General features: G+C 35.2%; 1 protein-coding gene across 4 annotated transcripts in view; it reads left to right on the top strand.

Annotated features, from left to right (window-relative positions):
* The first annotated feature begins 1,961 nt into the window (after positions 1 to 1,961).
* The window catches only part of LOC575892 (sodium/calcium exchanger 1), a 50,292-nt gene continuing 33,317 nt past the window's right edge, over positions 1,962 to 18,936 (top strand). The window contains exons 1-2 of one of the 4 annotated variants that reach the window (XM_030998985.1): positions 1,962 to 2,208; positions 10,035 to 10,148. In XM_030998985.1, the coding sequence (XP_030854845.1) occupies positions 2,187 to 2,208; positions 10,035 to 10,148 (136 nt within the window). In that variant the 5' untranslated portion in view covers positions 1,962 to 2,186. Of the gene's footprint in view, positions 2,215 to 10,034; positions 10,149 to 18,936 lie in introns of all 4 variants that reach the window. The other 3 variants (XM_030998983.1, XM_030998984.1, XM_030998986.1) reach the window with 3 other exon arrangements.

The following is an 18,936-nucleotide window of genomic DNA, read 5'->3' as shown; positions in this document are numbered from 1 at the left end:
CTGACAAATACACCCCCCAAAAAATCTGAAGTGTTATGAATATACATGTACATGATTAATTGGAGACTGTTTCTTTTTCACGAAGCGTGCATTTCTGATGGGTTTAATCCAGCATTACCTTGGGCATATCAACAAATTCAGTCGGTCATTTGCATGTTAACTTGCCCCTTGCAAAATTCACCACCCCGGTATCTAGCTGCTGATAATTCTCATCTTGAATTTCATTACCCTTAGGCAAATTAACTAATGAGATGAGCTTTTATACCACAATCCTGTCAAACTGGTTTAATACTATCCTTATGCGTAATGCTCTAAGACGGCTGCAGATAATGATCATTATTGCATTATTACGGCATACTCTAAGCATGGTAATGAAAATGAATGCATCCAAAACACAATGACTTCTGTCACGCTTTGGACATTGGCCTGTATGGAGATTATGTATTGTGCATTATGCAGGGTTTTTTATGGATTAGAAAATAGCAGGATGAGGCTAATTATTTCTGCTGGGAATTTGTAAGCAATCAATAGTTGTGTTCGCATAGGAAATCCTGCATCTTCTAGATTGGTTTTCCAGAAGCCTATAGCCGGCAGAACTACTTTCTTGTTTTGTTCGCACAGTATCCATTCTTTAATCTAATGAGAATGTCAAGACCAGAATATCCCTAGGCCCTCATCAAACAAACACAATTGAGTATTGTGTGAAGGTGCTAATTATATGAACATGTATATGATTTTTTTTTTTTTTTGTACATACATCATTTTGAATGCTTCAAATGAGATGTTAGAGTATTCAAAGCAAAATTATCCACCACTTATCATATTAATTCCACCAATTTAAAACAAAATAGATGCTATCAATGGAAAGATCTAGTTAATAAATTGCGCAATATGCATGTGACAACCTTGCATCCAGCACATTACAGATGTCGTGATAATGCTTAATAAGCTACAAAATGTATTGGATGTAAGACTTTTGCTCATATTTTTGTAGGAATATTTTCTGAAATTTTTTTTGTCTACTTTGTCTATATTATTATTATTACTACTATTATTATTATTATTATTACTATTTTTATTATTATTACTATTATTGTTATTATCATTATTAGCTTTAATTAAGTACCTCCAAGAAGTAATTGGAGAATTTAGCCACAATGTGGTTGCGCTATTGACTGCTCTCCCACTCGATATCCACCGATGTAATTGCCCATAGTCGTACAATTAATATTTGGAGCATTTATTAAGTGCCATTCTGATATATACATCATCCTTCCCCTTGCAAATAGTGAAGGGGAATATGCTTGACCTGTTTTTCTGCACATACATCGATGAGTAATGTTTGCACATATTTTAGTTCTGTATACAGTTCTCAATGTATACTGGTATACTGAATTACCCATAATGGTGGGATAAAGATGCTGATGAAATTCTTTTGTCTTAATTTATAGGAGACACGTAGTACATGTATATTTACCTGATCTGATTCATGAAACTCCTTTTATCAATAAATTGATCAGTGATATTTCATGATATCTTCTCTTTTGAAGATATTGATTACACATATTGTTGTAAGTCGTATGAAAACTAATATTTGAATGCAAGAAAGCAGTGAAACCTTTTTTATTCTATCAATTCTGCTTTGGGATATAAAAAAAAGTGTTGTGTATATATATATAGATAATCATAGTTGGAAAAATTAAGGACAGAATCAGCATTACAATGATGAGTGTGATGATAGTAATGATAATAATTATGATGGCTAAAGCAAGACATATTGGGGGGGGGGGGATAGTCAATAATTTTATGATGTACAATATTAATTAGACGAAATAAAATCAATGGGATATTAAAGTTCCCCTACTGAATACACTCCCATGAATTGAAATTGAAATTAGAGATATAGACATCGATCAATGTGTTTAATGAGCAAAACAATATCAGTTGCATTTGATTTAAAGTCAGGGTATTTAATGAGCTTAAATCACTAGGTAAAAATAAAATTGGTAAATCTATCCAGCCATATAATATCCTCATATCAGATTAACATTGCAAGAGAAACATAGGGTAATTAACCTTTTCCAAATCCTCTCTGTCTGCATCTCCCTCACAGGAAATACATCACTGTCTCTGTGGTCGACGATGAGGAATACGAGAAGGAGGAGAACTTCTTCATCGAGCTGGGCATGCCTAAGCTGGTCAGGAGAGGTAATGGTACGTGTTCTGGGCCCTCGTCTCTTTTCTTACACTTTTCGTAGAGCATAATCTCAATGTGACTTGCCGCAGGAAGAATAAATTTATTTATAGAATTTATGAGGTGATTACTCCCTTTCTCATGATTTTCATAAAGAAAATATTTTCTTTAGGTTTATCAGAGAATTTGTAAATTCAAAGCTTGTATAGATGTGTGTTTATTTTCTAATCGATATTTGATTCTTTGATAAAATAAATGATCTATTCATTTCCCAAGAAAAGCATCTCAATACAGTGACCCACAATTAGAGTATTATTCAAAATTCATACCTCAGGACAAAGGCAATGGACAGAAAATACAGAAGCCTTTTAAATATTTACATATTGAAGCATATGTTACAGATTTTGAACCACCCAACCCCCCAAAATCTGATGCTTTCTGGAGACTTTTTAAATTTTGAAAGGAAAATATATTCATATGCAGACAACTGGTATGTCTATATCTCAATTTTTAGTAGAGAATCCTTTGGAAATCTTAACACCCTTGTAGCAGGTCACATTTTCATCAGTTCACTGATGACCTTGCAATGTTATATGTATAACTCTAATGCTTTCAACCTTATGGTTCTTCAAACTGACACTTCATTTCTCATGACTGCATTCTCATCAACTCAACTGCCTCGATAACCCTCTCATTGTTTAAACTCTAACACCTCGTTCACACACAACTTCATAAACTATTTATTAAAAAATGCCACAGCAAAATAAAGGGATTTTAAAAGCATAACACAATATACATGAAGATCAGTCATTTGAGTATACTATGGATGCATAGTTGACTTATGTTTGGTGTTGCTACTTTAAACAAAAAAAACCCTCTTGCATTTCCTTGAGGCATAAAATAGTTTTATTTTGCTGAGGCAAAGTTTTTAGGTGGTTTACTGTGTTATGTGTGAATGAGGCTCGATGGTATCCCTTCTTCTTTCACTTGCATAATTCATATGAATGAATCATTGCAAGTCTTAAAGCTGCAATGTCATCTATTGAGAACCAGAAGGACGTTAACTCTGTATTGAGTAAATGTCCTGGATCTTACCGAATGATGTATCTATATGCTACAGATTAATAATAATTGGGGTAAGCAATGCAGTGATAGACTAGAATATTCCTGTCATCTTGGGAATTCTAAATTGTAAGAAAAAATTGATTATTCCAAATAATATTAGTCTAAAAACATTTTCCTTGTTCTTTAATAGATACAATGATTTATCTCCGGGCAAAAATATTGATTTGCCAAAATCGACAAAAAAGTCATGAATGTAAATAAATGTAAATTCTTTGAAGTTCAATTTTCATTTTATTCAACAGTTGGGGATTATGGATTCATTTTTTTTTTGCTGAAATAGTGCACAGAGTTAGAATTAAGGGATTTATACATGTATGGATCGAAAAGATCATTTAGACTGTAACAACGATTTAGCTGTATACTGCCTTCTGTATTGCAGCCTGTAGTATTAAGAAGATAGTGAAAGTAGATTAACTCTGAGGTCTTATCCATTCTGCATATTTCCACTTTTAACATCGATGTTACTAACCATTTCCATCTTCGCCATGTGTATCCTACAGCATTGCTGAGACACTGCTCTTACTTTATTTCTCGTCTCAACTTTGTACATGTTTAAAGCCGGAATTATATTTTGCGGGGCTGAATATAGCTATTCCGACTATGAAACGTGGAGTCTTTTATGTTAATGCTTTAAGAGGATCAGACCCATTTTAATTCCATGTAATGTAAGAGGATCTGTAGCATCATACCAAAAAGAATAGGGACGAATCTTGCAAATGAGTTTAAGAAGATAAATTTACATTTTTCTTGTGTAGGTAACCTCGCTATCGGGAGTTCTTTTCAGCTTCAACCCTTTGTGAGCTTAAGAAGATACGTTTACATTTTGCTTGTGTACATGTAGGTTACGTTGCTATGGGGAGGTCTTTTCAGTGTTAACCCTTTGTGAAGAAAAAAAAAAAGTTACAATAATTTATGTTTACCAAAAAGGGAGACATTTAAAGGACTCTTAAAAACCTAGAGATTCAAAATGCTTATTCATATAAATAGATATTGTAATTGAGAAAAACTTGCAAATTGATCATATTCCCCATTTTGTACTGAAGTTTTATGACCTGTTTGAAGAGTCAAAAAGAAAAAGATAACATCTGTTCAGATGAAGTAGGATATAAATTCTGTACAATATATTAGATACTGCCCTTTTAGCTCTCAGCAAACGATATGTTTATTTATCTTTCTATACAGTTTTAATGCAAATATGCCTGAAAATTTTCCATCTCTCTAGAGCAGTTGGTTGAATAGATTGATTTTGTTTTAATCCTAGCAAGTATATTACACCTGTACTTCTCTACTTTTTACAAGACTACCAAGCTGTTAGAGCCACCAGTCTAAATATACTCTAAATTTTTGTCAGTTGTAACAATTTTTTTCCAAATCAGTTTTCATCTCCAAGATTATCAACCTAATTAACATCTCATTAACATAGTTATTCTTGAGAGCCACTGCTCTTCAACATTGTAACATCTTGTGAGTTGTAACAACTTCATTCCAGTTCAATGCTTCATCTGCAAAACTATCCAAGTGTTTAATATCTCATTAACATTCATGACAGATCATGCTCTCATGCATTGTGACATAATATCGTCTTTTCAAATCAGATCTTCATTTGCAAGATTACCTAACCATTCAGAATCTCATTAATATACTATCCATAGAGCATTTGCTCTCAAACATGGTAACATTTTGTCAGTTGTAGCCTTCTAATTCAAATCTCCATAGAGTACAACCATTTAACATCTCATTAACATAATCATGAGAGATGCTGCTCTTGAAATTCATAACATTGTGGTAGTCATAACAACTTTCTGAATCCAATCTTCTTCTGCAAGACTTTGTAACACTGTGACACTGCCATCTCTTGCAACCTAAGTCTGCATTGTTTGCTATTTTTTTGTCTCCTTCATACATCTGTCTCGCCTTGAGGAGTTGTGCCTTTGACTACATGTCATGTGAATGTTGTCTCTCGGGGCCCAGACCTGAATTTGTTGTACATCGTTGTATAATCTTGAGATCCAACAAGCTCTTTCATCTCTTGTTGGTGATGTCATCCTAATCCACTAAAATATACACCTATTGCTTACTTTCTCCTGCAATGGTGTATAATTTTTCTCAACATTTTTTGTCCTTTGCTAATTCTACTGTTCGTCTTGATATCTTTATATGTCAGTCAATTATATTTGTACAATTTTGAAAAGTATTCTATACTTTGCCAAATTTAAATTTATGAGATAGAAATTGTTGTTTGTATAGAGTAACAATATGGTATCATTAATTTGGCTGACAATTCGTTCCTGTTTTCACGAAGTGACGGTAGTGAGGAAAAAATTGTATGCGATTTTCATTCACTACCGTCACTTTGTGAAAATAGGGACAAATTTTTGTACTCAACACTATAAAAATGATTTATTTTGTCAGAAGCAATATATTTATTTGTATCATACGATATACTGGGAGATAGGAGGATGTTAACTCAATGTAAAATACTATTGCGGTAGTTAACATATTTTTGCCTCTTAGCAGCCAATACTACTGGTTAGAAGGTGGAAGAGTGACTAATTAGTAACAGCATTTATCTTTTATGAAACAGGTTTCTTATACCCTTTTCTAACTGCACCGATTTTCATCGGATGCATCCGGACGCATCCGATGAAAGTGCCAGTTAGAAAGCAACAGAGGAGAAAAAGGCGATTAAATAGCCGATGAAAAGAAGAGAAATAGGCGATTAAATTCTCCTGCTCTAGAGCAGGAGAAATTCTCATTCTATCGGTGTGACACCGATGAAACGTGCAGTTAGAAAACGTTCGGGAGAAAAGGGCGATTAAAACAGCGATTAAAATGGTCAAAGGTCGCAGTATACGCGCGCTTTACCATAACCAGCTGTGTTTGTTGACTTATGGTTGAACAAGCTGCATGCTAGCTAGATGGAGCGCGGGCTTAATAATTACGTAATAATTCTTCACTTCCGGCAAGGGCTCGCCACAGCGAGTGAATTTTACCAGCAGTTAGAAACCGACAGGGGGAAAACTGCGGTTTCACCTTTGTTTACATAAGGAAAATTCAATCGGTATTTTCATCGGTGTGACTCCGATAGAGTGCAGTTAGAAAAGGGTATTATATATCTCTTGTATCACAAATATTTTTTGAGTGATTTACTCATTAATTTACTCATTATTTACTTTAAACTTTTACAATGGTACATGGAGACTCATGCATAACTCAGATAATCTATATGTATTTTGCTTTCCACTTTTTTTAAATTTTACATCATTTAGAAACAATAGATTGTAGGCTATATTCCTTAATGAAGAGAAGAATGCATTTAGTCAGAATTATTTCTTATATTAACATGGGAAATTTGGTTTTACTCTTATAAAAGTGACCTAAATGCTTAGTAATAGAAAGAAACCAAAAGGTAAAAATCAAGTGTTCATCGAAAAATGAGTGAGGGAGACAGAGACAGAGAGAGAGAGAGAGAGAGAGAGAGAGAGAGAGAGGGGGGGGGGGGGGATAGAGATAAAGGGGGAGGATAGAGGCATTACTTTTTTTTTTTAAAGAAGCATATTTACCTAAATGAAGGGCGAAAGGAGCTTTGTACGTAACAAAAAACCTATAAAATAGGAATAATGATATGAAAAAGATCATTTCAAAATGGCAACATCAAATTAAAACATTGTAATTGGAAAGCAGTATTACATGATTAATAGATATGACAGTATGTAGAGGTAGTCAATCATAGAGAGAGAGAGAGAGAGAGAGAGAGAGAGAGAGAGAGAGAGAGAGAGAGAGAGAATGAGGAATTTACAAAATAGAAATTGAAAACAGAAGGGCAAACAAAGAGAGAGAGAGAGAGAGAGAGAGAGACAGACAGACAGACAGCGACAGACTTACATACAGACTTACAGACAGACAAACAGACAGTGGGGGAGTACATGGTTGGGATAGGAAGCGACAGAGAAAGAGATAAATATGCAGACATATTAAATAGACAAATGAAGGAGCTAAGCATACAAATGCAAACGGATCGAGGCTCAACGAAAGCTGCTTTGCTTGCTGCCTGTATCGTGTGTCTCTGCTACCAAATATTTTTAACACACATATTTGTCACCATTGCACCTGAGTTAACATTCTGATCAATAATGGCTACTCGGTTTTTTATTACAGAGTAAGCAAATAAGAATCACTTCTACCGAAAGGTAATGGCGGAACCGGTATAAGAGGTTTCCTTCCTGCTGCTTCATACTGTGCAGTAGCTCTCTATAGGTACCACATGTATTTGTAGCCGTGGTGTTTAATAGAGTAGCACATATCCTCTCTGATTATTGTTATGAGTTTTATGATTAATATTATTACAAAAAATCAACAAAGAATCTGGGTCCCGCTCTAGTCTGAGCCCTGTATCGTACAAAAATTGTATAACTGGGCGGAGCTTATTCTGAGCATGCAATAATGATTGGCCAGCTATTATGTCATTGACCTCTTTCAAACTAGTTTCTTCAAATAATATTTCTTTATATGATGTTGGTCTCTAGTCTGGAAACTCCTTTTGCTATTAATGATGCAATGATATAGAGGATGATTGAGTGCATGGGTGTCGATCCTTACGTAATACCTATTCATCAGGGGGGGATGAATGAATAGATCATCCCCCCCCCCCCTGATGAATAGGTATCAGTTACGGATCGACACCCATGATTGAGTGGGCCCTTTCTAGGGCCAACTAATCCCGTCAAAAGAATTTGTGGTGTTGCCATGAACCTCTCTGAAAATGTTCTTTATACAAGTTTCATATAATTTTCCTATAGTCTGAATAGGCTCTTAGGTTGTTGGGGCCCCCCTGAAAAGAAATAGAAATACCCTTGTAAGTTGTAGCCTCCAAGTTTGTACCATCATGCATGGCAAATTTGGTCATCTCAAATTTACAGAGACCTCCAGATGGTCTAAGACTAGTTTGAAAGGCAGGAACCCTTGTTAGGCATAATGCACAAAAGAAGCTGAACTATTAGACTGTGTAAAGAGCATTCCATATAGGCCCTCTACTGTAGCTGCTCCTGACAGAGACATAGACTGGCAAAGTTAGACTAGGCATGAGGCTTTGAGGAATTTTTATATTGAGGCAAAAAAAAAAAACTTTTACGATAGAGTCTGTGTCTGAAGACTATAGTAAAATGTAGATGTGACACTGAAAATGATTAACATTTATTTTTGCATAAATATCTTAAGAAATTTTTTGTGTAACAGTAGAATAGATTCGGGGAGAAGAGTTATTAGTGAAGGGAGGAGAGGATATCAGAACAAATATTATTGTTGGATTAATGTATTGATCAAATTACAAACATAGCTGCCAACAGCTGTCTGTGATCAATCCAATATATTTACCAGAATTTTCATTTTGTAATTTGCAATTAATGAAGCAGAGAGGGTAATGATGATTTTGGTATACTCCAATTTCTGAAAGTGGTTTTTCTTGCATCTCTTATGGAAGGTAAAGCATTGTGATGTAATTTTAAGTTGTTGATATATTGAGAGATTCTGACAGATTCTCATATTACCAAAGTGCATGCTCTGAAAAATTATTTTTAACCATGGTTGCAAACAATTTTTATTCAAAATATTTCTGTAGGCAAATCCATTACTGTATCAGATTGCAATTAGAGTCCTTGATCAGCTTATGCCTATGGTCATGGATGCACATTTTCAATATGTGATGTCGTACATGACCATAACCAATATAGGGAAATATTGTCAACAATGTTTCTGAAAAAAAGATAAACATTGCATCTGAGAAGCTGTCTTTTAGTGTTTTTGAAATTCTCAAATGAATTAATGAGAGAGAGAGAGAGAGAGAGAGTGTGTGTGAGTGAGAGATGTATATTGAAAATTTGCTGATCTATTTTCATAATGAAAAGCAAAGGACGTGGGAGTATACACCTGGTTCTGTTATTGAAACTTGTGCTAAATGAGGTTTATAGGTTTGACATTCTGAAACCAAAAACTATCTTTCATGATCCAATATCAAGGCATGCCTTTGATTATTTTCTGTTCTTCTTTAAACACTCGCGTAACCACAGATAAAACAGTCATTTTAGATGATCAATAAGACACACACGTGAATCAATTGAACTTCTGAAGTGTAATTTTATCTCTGTAGATATGTAGCTTGCTTTTATTATGCTATAAGGGAAAGGAGGAAACTAATACTGGTACAGCAATTGACTTGTAACACTTCATTGGATAAAGCACAGTTCTGGCGTGAGTTCACAACTTGGTGAAAAGTGATTGAACATCCATATGATTTTTACTGATTTTAATAAATAGCTGAAGACTGCTGAAATATCTTTTTAAAATAAGATGAAGAAAATATATTGGTAAAATGATTGTATGAATTTTGATAAAAGAGATAAATTAAGGGAGTGTTATCAGTTAGTCTAGATGATTGTTAGTACTTGTGTGCTTGCATTTGTGTTAGGTTTCATAGCCAAGTAGCCAAGAGACTTTACAGAGATATAAACACGACCAGAATATGTGCTCTATCCTCGGTCATCCATATACAAAAGCATAATAAATCACTAATCCCAGTGGTGGAGGAATAAACTAAAAGCTCATCAACACTTATCATTTTCATGATGATATCACAAATTTGCAAACACATTTTCGCTTTTGTAAACAAAATTAATTGTGTGTTTTCAATGTACATGAACATGATTCTTTGACATCAAAGAGGACACGGTCGAAGCAAAGGAGGGGCTTGCGGCCGATACCAAAATGGGCCCCAGGGCAAAGAAGAAATTTCTGAAGAAGAAACAGAAGAAGAACAAGACAGTGCTGTTTACAGGTGAGATGGATTAAAGGCATATTATTGTTTAAAGTATATTCAACCATTTTATACTGAAGCATTGTCTATTCATATTAAAAAATATTGAAATATATAGGTCTGAACGAAGGCGACTATGTATCAGGAAGTTATTGAATACATGTACATGCATTTTTAACATAAACATACTTTTTGAATTGACAGCATGCATATTGGTGTCACACATGTAAGGTGTTCTCCATATTCATAGTACAGTAAGTCAGCTTCATATTATCAGTGTATTTTCTGCTAATTTATGAATAATTTTCATAATAGGAAGGGGGAAAAAAAAGGATTTACATGCTTGAAAAGAGACAACAGTTATTTTACTTCCAGCAAAACTATATGTTAGTATTTGTTACATTGGAACATATGAAATCAACACAAAACAGTGTTTAATCCAGAATATATATCCACTACCGGTACATATAGAAGTTTTTTCTACGTCATTACCATTCTTCATGCATAAACACCAACACATCCACCCATGCTGACTGCTAAGAATACCTGAATACTTGCGCGTCCAACATCACAAGTACTCCATACTTATTGTATAAATGCATGCTATGAGGAGCGAGCAGCCTGATTTAGAATACCAGGCATGCATGCCTGATACCCAACACCTTTGACCTTGCCATACGTACACGTATACTGATCCAGACTGAAATGAAACTGGATGCTTTTATTGAACTTTGCAATGTCTGGGTTACCCTACAACATGTCGTCCGTCGAGAGCCAGAAGGGCGTTAACTCTGTGTAAAATGATACAAGATGATGCCCTTCCTTCTCTTGATCACAAAACAATATATTTTTAGCTCTCCTAACTTTGATTCTAGTATTGTATTAATATGGAGAATATAAGAAATCATATTTCAAATAGTGAAACAGCATTGCATGTCAGAAGTAAGCTTTATGCTTTATGGAGAAAATAAGATAACATATATAAACATTGTAGTTCTGAAATATTGTAATTCTGTTTAGATTTAATAGAAACAATGAGGTTATACATGAAGTACCTTTTGTGATTTTATGATACTTTAATAAAAATTAATATGCTTTCATGTACTGCCTTTTTATTATTATAGGGGGAGTCCTACTTATATCCAGTCTTGTTTTTAAAGAGATGTAATATCACTTAGTTTGAAAGGAAATTAAACTGCAATCACCAAGATTCATTGTTCTAGTTATTATTCAGTTTCAGTTTTTATTTTTGAGAAGCTTTTCATATTTGGCCTGTAATTACAAGTAGATGAAAATGTAATCTAATCTACCTCTGCAAGGATCAGCTGCAGTTATTATCTCATTATAGGACTGCGTTCAATAAATGTTGAATAATAGATCAGTGCGGCTGCAAATGAAAAACACAATTATCCATTTGAATGGGGTAATTTTTAATCTAAACAAGAAAGATTCAATCTAAAAACATTGACCTCATAAAAATGGTCAAAATGAACAAGATGGAGCATAGATTGACGTCCTGATTTTCACTTCCAATCTCTCTCTCTCTCTCTCTTTTTCTCTCTCTTTCTCTCTCTCTCTCTCTCTCTTTCTCTTGCTCTCTTTGTCTCTCTCTCTCTCTCTCTTTCTTTCTCTCTCTCTCTCTCTCTCTCTCTCTCTCTCTCTTTCTCTCTCTCACACACTCTCTTATTGGTCTCATCGGTATGCATTCCTGCATTGAGTGACAGATCGCACTTGTATCTGTAGCTCATAATCTATGGTCATGATTGTGTACAACTGTTTCTCGTGTTTGTTTGACAGCTCGTTGAATTGGTCATATTAAGGGATTACAAGCTCTCTGCATCATTCTGCTGTGTGCAAACCTAAACTACGGTCATTTCTATATATGGATATTGTTTTAATTTGTAAAGGAATTCAGTTCATTTAAATGGCCATTAAATGTTTTAGTCTGTGGGTGCGAGAAAGGAAAATTGTATACATCATCTTACATCAATGGGCATTTCAGGTTTAAGTCTTTGGAATTGAGTTAGGACAATCTTAAGGGGGGAGGGGTGGCCTATACATCATCGTACATCAATGGGTATTTCAGGTTATAGTCTTTGGAATTGAGTTAGGAAAATCTGGGGGGGGGGGAGGGATCTTTACATCAATGAGCATTTCATGTTATAGTCTTTTTAATTGAGTAAGGAAAATCTTAGGGGTAGAGGGCCTATACATCATTGTACATCAATGGGCATTTCAGGTTATAGTCTTTGGAATTGAGTTAGGAAAATCTGGGGGGGGGGATCTTTACATCATCATACATCAATGAGCATTTCATATTTTAGTCTTTTTAATTGAGTAAGGAAAATCTTAGGGGTAGGGGGCCTATACATCATTGTACATCAATGGGCATTTCATGTTTTAGTTTGGAAGTGAGATAGGAAAATCTTATACATCATCTTATACATCGTCGCTTTCCCACTATACTATCATTGGCAATACAGCCTTCTTGCAGGCAGCCAATATGTCATAAAAGCTTGAAGACAGATATATTTGTGTTATTGTTTAAATTTTACTCTTTCTTGTTTGTGAATGGTCCTAATTTTACACTGTTGTACAGGGCACCAATTTAAAGAGGAGATGTACGTACATGCCAGTCATTAAGATATTACTTTGAGTTTGACATTTAAACCATATTCATAATAATATGCATTTGCAGATTTATATATGCATTCAAGATGTTCCCTCCTTCTCATATAACCGATGCTTGAATGTAATAAATGTATGTATGTAGGATTTGATCCCTTGTAGTAGGCCTCAAGTGCAAGTTGTCAGTCCTGATCTTTCATGCCTGCTCTGAAGTTCAGTTTCTGACAATTCTTGGTGCATGCTTTTTTTAAAGAATAAGCGGTGGCTATTTGCCTAGTGCTTTGCATTTAAATGAAGATATATGGAAAGGTGACAAGACGATTGATCTTATATATATCCCACACGCGATTGTAGCAAATGCACAGGAGTTGATCTCTTGTAGAGAGCCTGGGCATTGTATGCCAAGTTGTCACTGCTAATCTTGCGTGCCTCCACTGAAGCCCCATGTCCAGTTGCTTACAAGTCGTGTTGTTTGCATAGCATACCATGGATGCTTCTGAAGAGCAGTTGGCGATACTCAATTAATGATGCAGTGCACTACTTCTGTAATGAATAGAACTGCATGATGGGAGAGTGTTTTGTTGTAGTCATAGAGCTATATACTACTAATATATATCTCTATGGTTTTAGTCCACTATTCCCCAAAACATGGCTGACATTACTTAATGCGAGAGGATTTTTGTTTAATAAAGGTCATGTTGAATTTATTTTGGGAACGAAACAAAATCTTTCTCTTATCAATGATATGTAAACCCAGATAAACATTCACTGAGCTTGGTACATGAATTTGCAGGCCATGTAGTCCGTAAAAGTCCTTTCGTGCAAACAGAAAACCTCAATCATTCATCCTTTTGAGCTTTGAACATGAATGTATTTCTTGAAAAAATATATAACCAACAAGTATGTGAACATTATTCACAAGGTAAATAGTTGAGTCAGGGAGAGTACCGGTATGCTTGTATTTATCCTTGCAATTTGTTGACATTATTGTAGCAGATGGGAGTCCTCTTCAGCTCGCTCCTCGCGGTGATTTCGATTGGGCCCGGTCGTCTCATACCAGGGCAATCACCGTCAAATTAGCATCGATTTCCCAGGACCCCGCCTCGGCTACCCCCTTCCATTGCGCAGACCATTTAACATGTATGCTGCCAGTCTGCGGGGGTTTATTAATTAAATTACATAAGGGGTTGCAGCGTAATCAATAACAATGTTAACTTGACCCTAAATTTGTGGGTGAAATTTACTCCTACCTAGTCGTCGAAAATGCTTCATTTTTGTACTAGTGGCTTGTATAAATTAATATGCGAGACACATATTCAAGAATGTAGTGTTGCTGAAATATATGATTGAGAGGCATGGAAATACATAAGATTTATTTGTACTCATAGAAGTTAATGATAAAGATAAATGAGAGACATGGTTGACATGTATAACTAGACAAGTCATATGAAAATGAAGGGGGAGGTATGATTCCGACATATTCACAGTCGTTTAAACAAAAATTAGCAAGAGATGTGTTGAAGATATATATTTTTTTTAAATTGAATCCATAAAACACATATCAGATATAAACCATGTCGATGAAATTGAAAACTCTTTTTGATGATGAACAATTCTTTGCGATAATTCAAAGAATCTGTCATATATAGTACTGTACGGATTTGTTGATTCATGATGATGCCAACAAAATATTATGCATCACAAAGAACGACATAACTTGCATGTATGCTACTCTTTCTACTCTATGAACTGTTAAAGATAAATTGTCTATTTTTATACATCTTTTGTACCATACTATGTGTTGAGAGTGAGAAGGGTGTTACTACTCCCCTGTTCAAATAAATAAGGTAATGCCTCTTCATCTCCCAGCAGACTAATTAGTAAGGAACAAGCCTTCCCCTGCAGGTGTTTGAACACCTCTTCTGCAGCCTCATTGCATGTAATATTATGCAACTGTATTGCTGTTATCATCAATTCTCATCTTCTAGTGCCATTGGAAAAGTAGGTAGTGAATGAAGTCGTATATAACTCAAGAATGTAATTTAAGTATGATGAGTATACTCTGTGAATGCTCTTAGGCATCCATGTATTCCTTTGAATTTTTTTTATACTTGAAAATACATCACAATATGCATACCGGGTATACCTATTTTGTAGATATCCAATTTGCACTTAAAGAGACAGTTGTGTATTTTAGCTTGTATAAGTGACAAAGTATGGGCGTATTGGAAGTTGAGGGCTTAGATCAAATTAAAATATTAGAAATTCATATTCAAAATAGGTACATGTATGTATGAATTTACTCAAGCTGCTCTGAAGTTTACCCATGTTTCTAAAAATATTTTCTTAGGTACAGCATATTTCTATTTTTTCTTCATTTTCTTTCTGGATAACAGCTGGGGAAGGATGGAGAATTTTAAAACTTGATTGAGATATTGACTTCTTGCTGTGACTCCATTGTGATGAATTTTGTTTTTCTATATCTTATGTTTTATACATATTAGGATAACCACCTGTGAAAGAATTTTTTTTTCCTGAATCAGAATGCACAAAAAGAGTTCAAAAAACCTTCATGGTGGAAAAAAGTACGAGCAAAAATAGACATTGAAAGCCTGTTAAAGATACTAAACTGTACAAATTGCTGACTAGACTATATATTTGTGTTCATTAGTCATGCATGTAGCAAATGTAGCAAAATGCAAGTGTGGCAAAGGAGTAAACCGTGAAGCAAGGCGAAAGAAGCAACCAAAGTGTTTCCGTTAACGAAACCCTAGATCTACTGACCTACCGATAATCATCTTCATTGTATACAGTAATGAACATAATTTTTTTTTAGAAGAAGTGATGAATTTGCGTCAATATCAAACGCATATTGATGACATCATCACATGCTTTCACGAAAACATAGATAAGCACAGACTTATGACATCACAATGAAATACGCACTTGTTATGTGTGATGTAATGCGCCATAGACAGTTTCCGTGAGTACTAGTACTACTCGCGAATCATGACGTCAGATGCTACCCCTGATAACATTTGCTCATTTGCATAATAAGGCCCATGTGAATTGGATTTTATCATATGGTGCATGCTCAGTAGACCAATGAATATTCCGATGGTCAGACTTTCGATTTAGCATGTGGAAAAGAGCGAAACCATGTTTATTTTTCATTGTCTTTAGTAGATATGAAAACAGTCATCTTGATGAAGTTTGGCTATGAATGGGAAAACTAGTCAGCGCTCTGAGAGTTGTCATTTTGAATACAAAAGGTATGCATTATGAATGACAATAAGACATCTGTGAATGGGTTCAAGAAAATCATCCATTAAACAGTGCTTACTGTATGTAAAAATCATACAAATGAACATCCGTCTGGAATTCAACCAAAGATATACACATCTGAACCAAGGTGCATTTTTACTACATTACTGCCTTTCAAAGAATCGGTAATGCATATTTTGTTATGTTTATCCATTGTCTTAGGACAATCACTAAACAAGTTTTAGGTTAAGAAATGCAAGTCTAACATTATGATACACATTCCATTGTTCCATCTTGTATGTTTTCACTGAAAGAACTAAGAAGACTATGTCTTTGGCCTCTGGCAGTCGGAACAATTTCCAAATGCATTGTTATTTGGTAGTGTGATGAGACAGTTGGAGCAACCAGATACTGTTCGGAGCCAGAAGGGTGTTAAGTCTTTGTAAAATGATATGAGTTAACACCCTTCTAACTCCAAACATGATATTGTCTGTTGAGAGCAAGAAGGGCTTAATATCCTGCGGAGGTATCATGGTCTAGTGGATTCATCACAAAGCTGTGGATCACATGGTTCATGGTTCAAGTCCAGCCATGGCACGAATATCCTTTAGCAAGTCATTAATCTACATTTGCCACACTGACTCAACCCAGGTGAGGTTAATAGGTACCTGGCAGGAATTCATTCCTTAAAATGTTAAAGCGCTGCTTGCACCCATGCTAAAGCTGGGGGTAATAATTGTGGAGCGCCGGGGTGTCAACTCTGACAGACATGAATGCTATACAAGAACCCACTAATATTATCATTATTTAACACAGAGATAACACCTTTCTGTTTCTCAATAGACAGTAAACCCTTTTGGCTTTAAGCATGAACTCTTTAAGCATGAACTCTTTTAGCATGAACTCCCTAATGTCTAGACTGTGGTAAAGTGAAGCCCTACATAAGAATGTTTCTCCTCAGGAGACATGAAGTTAAGGCTTTGAAAGGTGTCGGCAGTGAAAGGGAAACCCTACGTTGCGTGGGTTGCATATCACCTTCAGGACTAGGGTGTACCATATATTTGGACAAAAAAATATTGTTAGGACCAAAGGAATGTTTTTTGTTTGATTTTTTTCTCCCTTTCGTCTCACATCTGGGAAGTTTGGTCAGATAAAAGTTGGATAAATGAGGATAAAGTATAGATAAATAATATTGATGATGATTTTTAAACATTATTTTGGGTGATATTGAAAGGTGTCGGCATTGAAAGGGAAACCCTACGTTGCGTGGGTTGCATATCACCTTCAAGACTACGATGTACCATGTATTTGGACCCCAACAAATTGTTAGGACCACAGGAATGTTTTTTTATTTTTTTATTTATCCCAATCGTCTCACATCTTGGAATTTGGGTCTGATAAAAGTTGGACAAATAGTAGTATAAAGTAGATATATAATAATGATCATATTGCTTTTTATTTTTTGGGGTGATATGAGAAAGGTGATCTATTGTCCCCCGATATAGCCATAATGATTTTGCCTGCAAATTAGCTATGATTGTACCTTGATAGGCGATATTGTCTTCTACATTCTCTTAATAAACCATGCATCTTTACATAAATGGTTTCTCATACCCGCATGTTAATCACACACAAAAATAGTAACCGAGTATTGCTCATGTTTGTCCTTATCACACAGCATATACCAACACTGAACTTGGATCCTACTTCATGTAGTATTCATGCATTCTCTCATATCAGAGGAGTTGTATTCATTGCAGCGAGCTAGAAATTGATTACAGTGGTCACTCCGGCCACTCTCTCCTAATGACTGCGCTCTTTGAAGAGACCTATGACCCCCTGTCTAGATTTAAAGGAGAAAAAAACCCATACAATTGGAGCCACGCTAGTATCTTTTCACTTGGGCTTGGCTTTAAATGGACTTCCCAATACTTTTAGCGAAATGAGGAAAATACCTCTTTACCGTTCGACCGGAAATGATCAGTTTAGGATGCAGGCATCAATGCCCAGAAAACCGTATGTAATGTCTGTTAAGAACAAGTCGGGTGTTGACTCTTTAGATGTATAAATTGATAAGAGTTGAGACCTTTTTGCTCTCAACTGACAATATCTAATGCATGTCACGTACTGCAGGCAAACTCCTCACATTTCACCTATTTTGTCTGTTTGAAGCCAGAAAGGCGTTAACTCTGTGCACAATGATATCAGTTATTGCCCTTCTGGATCTAAACAAACGATTTTAAAAGTTAAGAAAAAAATTAGTTAATGTTTTTTGACAAAAAGAAGGGCATCGACTCTACAAACGTAAAAATTATACAATATCAATATTAAACCTTCTTGCTGGTAGCAGACCATATCTGACCCATTGCAGTATGGGTTAAATCCTCACACCTCTCAATGTATTGCAGTGCATTTAAAGTGTCAGTGGGATACTGTCCATTAGCTCACTGTCCGTGTCAAAATAAATGGGTGATTTTTTTATTAGCAAAGGGACAGCAGGGAGATGAGAGATTTACAGAGTTGGTCAACTATGGTCGTTTGCTCACTCTCATAATGCAGGTGATATGTAAGCAAACAGCTCTACTAAATGAGGTCATGCTCAATGAAGCAATTCTTCATACCGTGTGAGATTTGAAACCCAAAAGTTCAATCGCATAAATTTCCGATAGATGTGATAAGTTTGTGTGCACTAGCGTGGTCGATTATCATTGCCCAGCTGGCTGCACATTTTGCATATGATCAAGGATTTAAGATAGCTTTTAATAAATTTGAATACCCCATTTTATGTTAAAATTATTATTACATTCTGTTTTTTATCAATTTGATTTGCAGAAAATTCCACAAAATATAGAACAACAAAACAGTTGTTTACGGGTAGATAAAATATTGTGTTAAAAATGTTTCTTGTTTTCACATT

Source organism: Strongylocentrotus purpuratus, unplaced genomic scaffold (assembly GCF_000002235.5).
Source record: "Strongylocentrotus purpuratus isolate Spur 01 unplaced genomic scaffold, Spur_5.0 spur5_scaffold_5, whole genome shotgun sequence".
Lineage (NCBI taxonomy): Eukaryota > Metazoa > Echinodermata > Echinoidea > Camarodonta > Strongylocentrotidae > Strongylocentrotus > Strongylocentrotus purpuratus.
This window is presented reverse-complemented; position numbering and strand designations above follow the sequence as displayed.